This window comes from Coenobita brevimanus, chromosome 13 (genome assembly GCF_032717465.1).
Source record: "Coenobita brevimanus isolate Jiangsu-jjx chromosome 13, ASM3271746v2, whole genome shotgun sequence".
Classification (NCBI taxonomy): Eukaryota; Metazoa; Arthropoda; class Malacostraca; order Decapoda; family Coenobitidae; genus Coenobita; species Coenobita brevimanus.
In genome coordinates this window covers 57361443-57374392 of record NC_136966.1, presented here as the reverse complement: position 1 = coordinate 57374392, position 12950 = coordinate 57361443, and the positions used below count along the sequence as shown (strand labels likewise).

The 12950-nt window shown below is 45.2% G+C and overlaps 1 protein-coding gene across 1 annotated transcript in view; it reads left to right on the top strand.

Moving 5' to 3' along the window:
* egl (Egl_like_exo domain-containing protein) overlaps window positions 1-12950 on the top strand; it is an 85621-nt gene that overhangs the window by 64992 nt on the left and 7679 nt on the right. The window contains exons 3-4 of the mRNA XM_080283966.1: window positions 9133-9213; window positions 9642-9761. Coding sequence (XP_080140092.1) covers window positions 9133-9213; window positions 9642-9761 — 201 coding nt within the window. The remainder of the gene's footprint in view (window positions 1-9132; window positions 9214-9641; window positions 9762-12950) is intronic.

Below are 12950 nucleotides of genomic sequence, written 5' to 3'. Positions count from 1 at the left end.
CCCTTCCCCTGCCCTTCTCCCTCACCTCCCTCTCTTCCATTCCCAAATCCTCTTTCTCCTCCTCCTGTCTTCTCTCTTTCCTTCCCTCCCTTTCCTCTTTCCTCCCTTTTCTCCCTCTCTTTTCTTCCACCTTCCTTCGCCTCCTTCCCTCCATTTTCCTTCCCTTCCCTTTTTTTCTTCCTCTCTCCACATCTCTCTTCTCTCACCTCTCATCAAGTCACCGTCTCCTCTCCTCTTCCCTCTCCCCCTCCCCCTCCCTCTTATTGTGCTACGTTGAGTCAGTTCTGGGAAGAGGGGGGGGGGTATTGTGGTGGTAGTGTGGTACTGTGAAGGTGTGTGGTAGTGGTGTGGTGGTATAGTGTGATGTGATGGTTGATGGTAGTGTGTGTGTGTGTGTGTGTGTGTGTGTGTGTGTGTGTGTGTGTGTGTGTGTGTGTGTGTGTGGTAATGTGATGGTTGATGGTAGTGTGTGTGTGTGTGTGTGTGTGTGTGTGTGTGTGTGTGTGTGTGTGTGTGTGTGTGTGATGGTTGATGGTTGATGGTAGTGCGTGTGTGTGTGTGTTTTATGAGTGTGTGGTTGTGGGTAGTACGATAATTTGGGAAGAGTGTATGGTACGGTGCAAAAAAGTACAAAGAAAATTACATATCAAAGTACCTATTTAGTACAGTCCAGGTCATTTGTTACCAAGTGCCAGGTGTAACAGTGCCAGGTGTAAACAGTGCCAGGTGTTAACAGTGCCAGGTGTAACAGTGCCAGGTGTAAACAGTGCCAGGCGTTAACAGTGCCAGGCGTAAACAGTGCCAGGTGTAACGGTAACAGGTGTTAACAGTGCCAGGTGTAAGCAGAGCCGCAATTAACCTCTTCGCTGTGAGTGGTGCCAGTGAGAGACGCCTTCACGTGGTGGCACTGATATAGCCGGGTTGGTGTGGTACTTTATTACGCAGATGTCCATCAGCTTCCTCCCAATCCCTCATCTTTCGTCTGTCCTCCTCCTTTCAGTGGATAGGGAGAGCGTATCTGTGTCACCACGCTTAGGCACCCGTTCTCCAAGACCGTCAGATCTAAATGAATGATTAAGGAAGGTTAAGGAAGCTCCCTAACACCTCCTCCTCACCGATTTATTTTTGGGTACGGATGGTTAGTACCCACTGATACGTTATTAATGCAGAGTATGGTGATATTAGAATGTCTGACTGGGCACAAGGGGGCGGGAAGGTGTCATAAGCAAACTCAGTCGCTTAGGCAGAGGTGTTAGGGAGCTTCCTATACCTTAATTGGGGTCACATAATAGATTTAGATACTCGCGGTGCCCTATGTCGTTAGTAAAAATATCCAGTTCCTATGCTGTGAGGACTATATTCCATTCACTTTAACTTGGCCCAGATTTTCGTCCTCGTGTTGCTTATTTCACGTAGCTCAGTGGCAGAAAAAGACAACACTATGGCATTTCCTCATTTCGGTAGCTACTTCCTCGTGACTAGCATCTTCTAGTGTTCACCTCTTGTTTAACTCGGTGTGGTAGTGTAGTAAGAATGTGTGGTAGGGCAATGCGGTGGTGTGGTAAGAGTGTGTGGTAGGGCAATGTGGTAAGAGTGTGTGGCAGGACAATGTGGTAAATAGTGTGTGGTAGGGCAGTGTGTAATATGGTAAGTGTGTATGGTACGGCAGTGTGGTAGTGTGGTAAGAGTGCTTGGTGTGTGTGGTAGGGGTATGGTACGGCAGTGAGGTAAATGTGGTAGGGCATTGTGGTAGTGTAGAAAGAGTGCTTGGTATGAGTGTGTGTAGGAGTATGGTAGGGCAGTGTGGTAAATGTGGTAGGGTAGTGTGGTAAGAGTGCTTGATATTGGTGTGTGGTAGGAGTATGGTAGGGCAGTGTGGTACATGTGGTAGGGCAGTGTGGTAGTGTGGTAAGAGTGCTTGGCATGAGTGTGTGGTAGGAGTATGGTAGGGCAGTGTGGTAAATGTGGTAGGGTAGTGTGGTAAGAGTGCGTGGTATGAGTGTGTGGTAGGGCAGTGTGGTAAATGTGGTAGGGCAGTGTGGTAGGACTCCACCATTTTTCACACTGGACATTCACTTCTTGGAAAAAATATAAGTTGTTATCTTTTGGCCCAACCTTATGTCCAGGCAGCGTGTTTCTCCCTCCCTCCTTTCCTCCTTCCTTCCTTCCTTCCTTCTCCCTCCCTCCCTCCCTCCCTTCCTTCCTTCCTTGTGTCGGAACTGCATATTCTTCCTGCCTCTTCCTTCCTTCCTTAATTATTTCCTTCCTGTCTTTTCCATTCGTTCCTTCGTTCCTGCATTTCCATTTCTTCTTTCCCTCTTCCCTTCTTGTTTAATCCATTTTTTTCCCTCTTTCCTTCTTTCCTTCCTATCTTCTTTCTTTCTTTCCTTTTGTTCTTCCCTGCCTATATGGTTCTTTCCATTCACCTCCCTTCCTTTCTTCCTCTTCTTCTGATTTAATTCCTTTTCTTTCCTGACCAATATTCCTCCTCCTCCTCCTCTTCCTCCTCCTCCTCCTCCTCCTCTTCCTCCTCCTCCTCTTCCTCCTCCTCCTCCTCCTCCTCCTCCTCAAGTTAATCCAACCTAACTTAGATTTGACCCAACTTAACCTATGTAGCTTTTAAAAAATTAAATTTGTAACTTAAAAATTTATTAAATTACACTGATTTTTCTGAGAGAGAGAGAGGGAGAGGGAGAGAGAGAGAGAGAGAGAGAGAGAGAGAGAGAGAGAGCGAGCGCATATTACACCCCTTCCCCGCAACCCTTCACTACTGGACCCCTTATTAACTCCTCCCCCCCTCTCTCTCTCTCTCTCTCTCTCTCTCTCTCTCTCTCTCTCTCTCTCGACCCCATTCCGTGACCTCCGATAAAATGAATTTTGATGGTCAGGAATGGGAGTAAAAATGGGGTAGTGGAATGGATGTTAATTGGGGAGCAGGTGACAGGTGAGTGGGGTGGGATGGGGAGGAAAAGGAGGAGGAGGAAGGAAGGTAGGAAGGGATGGAGTAGGGAGAAGAAGGGAAGGAAGGAATGGGGTGGGGAGAAATGCAGAAGAAGAAGAAGGACGAGGTGGAGGAAGGAAGGAAGAAACGCAGAAGAAGAAGAAGGAAGAGGTGGAGGAAGGAAGGAAGAAACGGATGGAGTGGGGAGAAGTGGAAGAAGGGAAGAGATGGGGAGTGGAGAAGAAAGAATAGGGATTGAGTGGAAAGAAGATCGGAAGGGACGGGGAGGGGGTGGGGAGAAAGAAAGAAGAGGGAGAAGGAGGAAGAGGAGGGAAGGAGTGGGGTGGAAGGAAGAAAGGGATGGCTGTGATAGTGGGGTGAGGGAGGAAAGAGATACCAGGAGGGAGTTACACGGACAATTAGTACCTCAGAAGGTATTACGACCCATAACAAGGAGTTACCAGGTACACATTCCCCTCCGCCCCCACCTCTCCCATCCGCTAACAGGCACGAAGAAGGAAGCGCACCTAACCCGGAGGAAAATGGCCGGGATAGGAAATTTTACAGGAAATGTTAAGGAGGCCTCCAGACGCTTCTTCTTTATCTGTTAATTTTTAGATATGGCTGGTTAATATCCTTTTGTAAGACATTTTAATTAAGTGTGGCGATGTTAGGAGGATTTACACTACACGGAGGAGGAAAGTAAGGTGTAATAAGCAAAATAAATCGCCTAGGAAAGGGTGCTAGGAGGATTTACATAACACATACGCGGTAAGTAAAGTGTAATACGCAAAATTATTCGCTTAGGAAATGGTGTTCGGGAGAGAGTACGAGTCTTGATTTAACCTGGCTTTGAACTGCTTTGTTAGTGAACCGTTCATTACCTGTGCTGATGGCCGACTCCAGGTAATGCAGACCTTGTTATCGGAAGAAGTTAGGTAAGAAATAGAAACAGAAAATGAGAGGGGAAGGGTTGACCGTGGGGGAGGTTGTGCGGTTGAGTGGCGTGTGGGGGAGATGTTAGTGGAGGGCATGGGGTGGGGTGTGACGACGTAAGAAGGGGAGGGGTGTGTGGTGGAGGTGAAAGGGGGAGGTGTCATGGGTAGGGTGGGAGTAGGTGATGTGTCGTGGAGGAAAGGGGAGGGAGGCGTAACGTGTGTAGGAGGTAGAGAGGGGGAGGGGAAGGTGAGGTGTGGTGGAGGTGGGGACGAGGAGGTTGGATGGGGTGAGAGTAAGTAGTGGGTAGGGGAGGTGAAAAGAGGAGAAAAGGATTTAGTGGGGATGTAGAGGGGTGCGGCGAGGGGAGGGGGTAGGGGATTGTGGGGTGCTAGGTGAGGGAGGGGGTAGGGGATTGTGGGGTGCGAGGGGAGGGGGAGGGGGGATGGTGCAAGGGGGGGGGGTAGGGAGCGTGGTACGGAAGTGGGCAGGGCTGGGTCAGGAAAACAGGAACCGCAATCGCTGGTAATCATAAGAACGGAATTGATGTTGGTTGCAGGAATTAGCTGAGCCTTAGGTGGAATGAGTCTCCTTGGTTACTAGTATGTTTTCACTTGAAGGAACTGGACCACAATGCATGAAATTCGAAGTCTTAGTTATTAGGTAGGAATGAGTCTCCTTGGTTACTAGCCCAATCTGATTACACATGGCCATCAACCGAGCTGAGAGAGAGAGAGAGAGAGAGAGAGAGAGCGCTTTGTCAGGCTAGAGTTACATGCTGGAGTAACATTATTTTTTTTTTTCTGATTTCTTTGCATATTATAATTTGATAGTTAATTCTTTACTATTTAGATGTATAAAAAATTGATGATGGTGGTAGTTAATATGATGATAATGTTCCTGCCTCTAATAATAATAATAATAAAAACGTGGCATGGATAAGAAGGGTTGTAAAAGTTGAATTCATTATTAATTTTCTTTGTATGATGGTCAGCGACGTGCAAAAATCCTCCCTATGATTTTTGGTCGTTGAGTCGTTACAGCCAGTGTCACAGATTGGATTGGATTGATAATGTGAGCCTCGTGTATGCCTCTCCTGCCTTCCTTCCTTCCTTCCTTCCGTTCATTCGTTCATTCATCCTTTCTTCCTTCTTTCCTTCAGTCCATACGTCCTTTCTTCCTTCTTTAATTCTTTTGTCTTCTTATTCTTCCTCCTCCTCCTCCTCCTCCTTTTTGTATGTGTATGTATATGTGTAGCTATAAGTATGGTAGTGTGTGCTTCGATACAGTGAGAGAGAGAGAGAGAGAGAGAGAGAGAGAGAGAGAGAGAGAGAGAGAGAGAGAGAGAGAGAGAGGCTAATTGATTTACCTGTCCTACCTGGGGTGTAATGTGTTGTGCAAAATAGGAAAGGGGGGTAATGGGAAGGAGGGGAGAAGAGGAGGAAAGGAGGAAGGAGGAAAACTAATTAACGGGAGAGAGAGAGAGAGAGAGAGAGAGAGAGGAACATAGACGAAAAGAAGGAAGGGAGGAGGAGGGGGGAAGGAGAGAGGGAGATTAATAGGAAAGAAGGAAGGAAGAGAAAGAGAAGTGAGGAAGGGAGAGGCTGAGTAGATTAGGGTAAGCTGGGAAAGATGAGGGAAGGAAGGGGAGACGAGGGGATTATTGATAAAATATGTGGAAAGGGAAAAGGAGAGAGGGAGAGAGAGAGAGAGGAACTGGAAGGAAAGCTGGAATACATAATAGATATAGAGAAGGAAGGATTGAATATAACAGTAAGGGAAAGTTTACGGGAATGAAAGTAGTAGGAGAAATGAAAATATCTATCTGTCTGTCTATCTATTTATATCTGTCTGCCTACATATCTAATCTATGTGTGTCTGTGTATGTATTTATATATTTATTTGTGTAATGAGAGAGAGAGAGTACACAAAGATGGCTAGATTCTCTCCCTCTAATCCTCTTATTTAACCAACAATTTTCTCTTACCCTTTCACGTTTCCTCTCTCTCTCTCTCTCTCTCTCTCTCTCTCTCTCTCTCTCTTTCACTCACACACACACACACACACACACACACGTATACAGTATATATATACGGTATATATTCAAGATTGAACAAATTTACATTCTAATATCCTTTTACTCTAACTTGGCCTGAAATTGCCGTCTTTCCATCGTGCATGCTGAGGTGTAGCAATCGATTAACGCGAGAATACGGTGCTAGTCACGAAGAAGTGCCGTGGAAAGAATGCAGAGCCGAAGTATTGTCTTTCTGCCATTGGGGTCTGCGAAATATGTTGCAAAAGGACGAAAATTTGGGTCAGGGTGAAGGAACGACGGTACTTAGATACTCGATAGAGAGATGGGTAGGTAGGTAGAGAGAGAGAGAGATTTACCTTTCTTGTTTGTTGACTTGTACCTTTCTTAATTGCAGGTGAGTGAGGCTAGGCAGGTATGAGAAAGAGAGAGAGAGAGAGAGAGAGAGAGAGAGAGTACAGGATTATGGGAGGGGGAGGAGAGGAAGGAGGGGAATACTGGGAGAAGACGAGGGGAGGGGGGAGTGGGGCATTGCGTGGAGGTGGAAGGATTGCGTGATGACCCGTGATAAAACCAAGGCTTTAAAATATCCCTTGATTGTCCCTCCTAGTGTGTCCTTACGTATGTGTCCTGGGTGTCCTTCCATGTGTCCTGGGTATGTATCAGTAATAGTCTTAATTTCTTGACTATAATCCTGGCAGAAAAGATGTAAATGTATAGATGAAGTGGGATTGAAAGTAGCCCATGATAGTAAAGTGTTTGGTGCTATGAAGGACTGTTTACGAAAGAGAGGTTTGAGAATGGTGTGTGTGTGTGTGTGTGTGTGTGTGTGTGTGTGTGTGAGAGAGAGAGAGAGAGAGATTGTATGTCGGTTGATCTCTTTACCGTTGTCGTTGTTAGTGATTGCTGTTATTATATCCAGGGTCTGTTACTGTGTCCTACCACGTGACTAAAGAGGGGGAGAAGGGAGGGAAGGGGAGGAGAGGGAACAGGGGAGGGAGGTAGAATAGGGAGGAGATAGGATGGATGCGAGGGAAGGGCGAGGAGGGAGGTGGAAGAGAGTGAGAGGGGGGAGGTAGGCAGGATAGAGGAAGTGGACATGTTGGAGAAAAAGGGAGGAAAGGGGAGAGGAAGGAGTATGGAAGGGGAAAGGGAGAGGTGAGATGAAGAAGGGGTAAAGGGAGGGAAGTGGGGAAGGGGAGGTGGTGAAGTGGGAAGGGGATGGGGAGAGGGAAGAGGAGCGGTGGGGAGGCGGAAGGGAGAGGTGAGAGATGCAGAAAGGGAAAGGGAGGGAAGTGGGAGAAGGAAGGTGATTAGGAGGGAAGTGGAGAGGAGGAGGAAGGAAGGAGGGGGTGGGGAGGGGGAAGAGAGGGGAGGGGGAAGAGAGGGGAGGGGGGATGCACACACTTCCTGGCTGTGCTTCTCCACGTCATGCTGTCACGCTGCTTGCTCCCCCCCCCTCTTCCCCCTTTCTCTCCCTCAGTCCCCCCCTCCTTCATCTCCACCCCCTTCTCTTCTTCATCTCCTCCTCTCATAACCTTCATCTTTTCCTCTGTTCTCTCTCTTTTCCCTTCTCTTCCTTCCCCTCTCTTCTTCCCTTCCTCCCCTTCTCCTTTCTCTCTCCCCTTCTCCTTTCTCCTTCACCCCCTCCATTTCCAACTCCCTTTCCTGCTTCTACTCTCCCCTCTTCTCTTCTTCTGTCCTCCCCCGCCCCCCATTTCTCCCTCCTCCTCTCTCCCTTTCTTCTTACTTCTTCCATTTGTGTGTGTGTGTGTGACAGAGAGAGAGAGAGAGAGGTGAAGTGTGTGTGTGTGTGTGTGTGTGTGTGTGTGTGACATGAATATTGGGCAGGTCAAGTTTATTTCGAGTAGGCTTGTGTGGGTAAAGTGTGGTACCGGTAGTTGTGGTGTTGGTAGTAGTAGTATTTGTGGTTGTGGTAGTTTTCGTTGTGGTGGTGGTTGTAGCTGTGATAGTGATTGTAATTGTTGCATAGTTGTGGTAGTCATGCTGGTAGTTGTGGTGGTGGTAGCTTTAATTGTGGTAGGTTGGCTGTGGTAGAGATAGCTGTAGTATTCATAGTGGTGGCAGTAATGGTTGTGGCTGTGGTGGTGGTTGTAGTTGTGGTAATATTGGTAGTTATGGTGTAGGTAATGGTATTTGTGGTAGTACTAGTAATAGTAGTAAGTTCTGGTTTTCCTGTGGTAGTGGTTGTAGTAGTGTTGATTGTGGGAGTAGTGATTGTGATGGTAGCTGTGGTGTTATTGTGGTAGTGGTGGTAGTAGTATTGATTGTGGTGGTAGCTGTGGTGTTTGGTAATGGTGGTAGCTGTATTGATTGTGGTAGGGTAGTAATAATTGTGGTGGTAGTGGTTACAGCAGTATTGATTTTGGTAGTAATGATTAATGGTAGCTATGGTTTTACTGTGAGCCATGGTAGTTGTGGTTGGAATGTATGGTAGGTAGTATGGTTGGAATGTATGGTAGTAATATAGTATTTATGGTAATAGTAGTGTGCGATATGGTAGTTGTAGTAGTTATGGACCCCTAGATAAATGTAAAAAGTGGAGCAGGTCATGAAAAAAAAATATTTATGTGAAGGACCTCATATTGTGTCATTTTTGGATTTTGAAAAAGCATACTGTATGGTGGAGTAAACAGAGAAGGATTATGGTATGGAAGCTGTTTTGTATATATAATGTGGAAGGCAGTTTGTGGAAAAATTATACTGCACTGGTACATACTAATTTCTTCAAGTTATATTCAAATATTTTATGCTGATATGTGCTGTTTTTTACATACCGATATCTTGCCCTATTTTCTGTATAACTGGTTTTTACTTTTCCGTTTTACACTTTCTTTACCTGTGTTCATTATATTCCACAGCCAGTGTAATATCTTTCAGTCATTTGAAGATATAGTTCTGCTTTTTGGTGTAAGTGTACTAAGTATTAGTATGGTCTAAATATCTTCTTATATATGCTGTGTCTTTTTCAGTATGTACAGTTATGGTCAGAAATCCATTTACATATCAGGGGATTTTATTTAATGAAGTGTTTTTGAGGAAGACTGGTTAATATAGCAATGTATTATCTTACTAGGTTTTGACATGGGTTCAACACAGTGTTAAGACCTGCTAACCACAGCTGTATAATGTGACTCCTCCCTCTTACTGTAATTTTTCTCCCTCAATGCCTGTGGCTGATTCCATTTGTTGTTCCCAGGTGGCACATGACTGTCGGGGTGATGCGGGCGCTCTTTACCACCAGTTCGGCGTGACCTTAAGAAACGTCTTTGACACTCAGGTATTGTTGTTATACAGTTTTGCATAATTGTCACATGAAATTATCTGTTTTGTGTTTGAGTCATTGTAATTTTCATGTAATGTATTGTACAGTAAATCCTCATTTACAATTTTCATTTAAAGTTATTCTCATTAAGTTGCTTTTTCTTTTCACTGAAATTTGCACTTGAATCACTATAAAGTAGTTTTGAAGTCAGAATTAATTTCTTTTAGTGCTTAATCATGAATAAGAAACATGTCTGTCTTAAAGTTGTTGCACTGAAGTCAGCATTTTTGTATGCAGACATCCTAGACTTTAGGTGAAGGCAGACCGTATGCCTGTATATCTTATGTTGGTAAGTAAAATGATGGTTGAACAGGACTTGAATTCTCTCGCAGTGTTTCCTTTAATTTTATGTGACAGACTGACATGGTATTCCATTGTTGCAGGCGGGTCATGCAGTGCTGCAACAGCAGGAGACAGGCAAGCCAGTGTACAAAGTGAAGAACGTGTCCCTCAACACACTCTGCCGCTCCTACAATGCACCCGTCAACCCTCGAAAGGACCAGGTAGGAATGTGAGGCACTGTAGTTGGTTTGCCCTTACCTGATGGGACAGGGCAACTCACATAATTTGAATACTGTATTGTAATAGGTTGTGCTTGTCTGAAATTTAGTGAGCTTCAGGAGTGAGTTTCCTTGTTTTTTAGTCAAATCAACTCTCCAGTCCAATTACACATGGCCTTCACTGGAGCTGAAGGAGTTAAGGCTCTTGATCAAGTTAGAGTAAATGTGTTGCAGTGAGGGTCAGTACTTTAAGCTTTTTAATTATTGCAGAGTGTACTATAGTATCACTTTAAACGTTGTCTTCTGGCCATTACAGGAACGAAACTACTAGGGCACTCATTAGAGCACATACTGGTAACTGGCACTGAACTTTGAAGGTTATTATTATTATTATTATTATCATCATCATCATCATCATCATCATCATCATCATCATCATCATCTATCCTTCCAGCCATCATCTAATCCAGTGTTGCCCCGTGAGGAGCGTAGGAGCCCAGGGCCGGGCAAGCATGAGTTATTGCTCATGCAGTGCCACTCAGGGATGAGTGATGCAGGTCATTCTCATCTTAAATATCGGGACCTACTTGCCTAGCCACCAGCTCCTACATTCCTCCTGGGGCAACACAGGATTAGATGATGAATGAATGAATGAATTATTGTTACCTGTCGATTCATCATCCAATCCTATGTTGCCCCATGAGGAGCGGAGGAGTCCGGGGTTAGGCAGGTTGGTCCTGACATGTAAGATGGAAGTAAAATTATATGATTATTGTTATAATTGTTATTATTATTATTATTATTATTAATTATCCATCCATCATCCAATCCTATGCCACCCCATGAGGAGACTGGGAGCTTGGGCTAGGCAAGTTGGTCCTGACATTTCAGATGAGAGTGACCAGCCTCACTGATCCCTGAGTGACGTTACGTGAGCAATAAACCCCAACCACCCCATGGATATAAACCTGCACAGGCTCAATCCAATTGGAGCACTTTAATTACCCACTAAACCACCAGGCACCATAATTTGATTATAATTATGTTTACCACCCAGCGTGGTAAATGGTTTCCTGGTGTACAGGAAATCATTTGGCATGTCACTCAGTGTAGAGTCACCCATAGGCAGAATGAAGAGGAAAGAGTGAAGGAAAGAAAGACAGAAGAGGGAATGTAAAGTCACCAGTAGGCAGAAGGAAGAGGAATGAATGAAGGAAAGAAAGACAGAAGAGGAAGGGGTTATTATTATTATTAAGAGACTGGTGAAGGAGAGTAAGAAGAAAGTGGATGAAGAGTTTGGGAGGAATCTGAGTGTGAAATGGAGGGAGAGTAAGAAATTGTTTTGGAAGGAGGTAAAGAAAGTAAGGCAGTGTGAAAGGGGAAATAGTAGGGGAGTGAAAGATAGGAATAATAGATTGTTGGTGGAGAAGAGAGAGAAATTGAGGAGATGGAAGGAGCACTTTGAGGATTTGTTGAATGTAGAGAGTGAGAGCAGTGTGAGTATAAGTGGTTGGGGAATGGCTGGGAGAAGAAGAGATGAGAGGAGGGAGGAAGAGATCAGTAGGTTGGAAGTAGTGGAAGCGATGAAGAAGATTAAGCTGGGAAAGGCCCCAGGAATTGATGGAGTGTGTGGTGAAATGCTTAGGTATGGGGGTGAGATTGTTGTGGAGTGGATATGGAAGTTGTGTAGATTGGCTTGGGAAGAGGGAAGGGTTCCAGAGGACTGGAAATCAGGTATAATTGTTCCTCTGTACAAAGGAAAAGGGGAGAGAGAAGTATGTGGTAACCATAGGGGTATTTGCCTTCTTAGTGTGACTGGTAAAATATATGGTAGAATACTCATTGATAGGGTTAGGCATATGACAGAGGAGCTAGTTGGAGAAGAACAAGGGGGATTTAGGAAGGGAAAAGGGTGTGTAGATCAGATATTTGTTCTAAGATGTTTAGTGGAGAAGTATCTAGAGAAGGGAAGGAAAGTGTATGCTGCCTTCATGGACTTGGAGAAAGCTTATGACAGAATAGATAGGCAAGGTATGTGGAAGGTATTGAGAATATATGGAGTGGATGGGAAATTGTTGAGTGCTGTGAAGAGTATGTACGAGGGAGCTAGGGCTACGGTGCGAGTGGATGGTGAGCTGAGTGAGTTCTTTGATCTCAATGTGGGACTGAAACAGGGGTGTGTGATGTCTCCATGGCTGTTTAATATATATATGGATGGGGTTTTAAAGGAGGTGCAAGGTAGGGCAGTGGATGTGGGGGTGGCCCTAATGAATGAGGGTGAGATTTGGAAGCTTCCGGTGTTGCTGTTTGCTGATGATACAGTATTGTTGAGTGAAGATGAATGGGAGTTGCAAGGTTTGGTGAATGAATTTGGGACAGTGTGTAGGAGGAGGAAGCTGAAAGTTAATGTAAACAAAAGTAAAGTTATGGTGTTTGAGAGGAATGAAGTCACAGAGTGTGCAGTGAGATTGGATGGTGAGGATATGGAGAATGTGAGTGCATTCAAGTACTTGGGTAGTGTGATGAGTAAGGATGGAACTTTGGGGGATGAAGTACGTGAAAGGGTACAGCAGGGAAGAAAGGTTGTTGGTACACTGAAAGCAGTGATGAGAAATAGGGAGGTGAGTATGGAAGTTAAGAAGTCACTGCATGATGGTATTGTGATCCCTACCCTGACGTATGGAAGCGAGGCGTGGACCTTGCAAGAGGGGAACAAGTCAAGAGTGAGAGCAGTGGAAATGAGTTACCTGAGAGGAGCATGTGGAGTGACGTGGAGGGACAGGTTGACGATTGAAGAAGTGAAGGAACGTTGTGGGGTATATGTGGATGTGGTTGAAAAGATTAGGAGAAATACACTGAGGTGGTTTGGACATGTGGAGAGAATGGAGAATGAAAGACTGACTAAGAGGGTGTATGTAGGTGAGGTGGAGGGAGGGAGAGGGAGAGGTAGACCGAGGATGAGGTGGAGGGAGGGAGTTGAGAGGTATATGAGGGAGGGGGGGGTGAGTTGGGGGGAGGGGAGTCAAATGGTGGGTGACAGAGTGACTTGGAGGCGTTTTGTCTGCGGCCACCCTTTGCGGGATTAGGGCGTCGGGCTATAGATAGATAGATAGATTCATTCATCCCTCCATATATTGTTGTTGTTGTCATCTAAAGTCTAATGTTGATTCTTTATATTGTTTCCCACATATT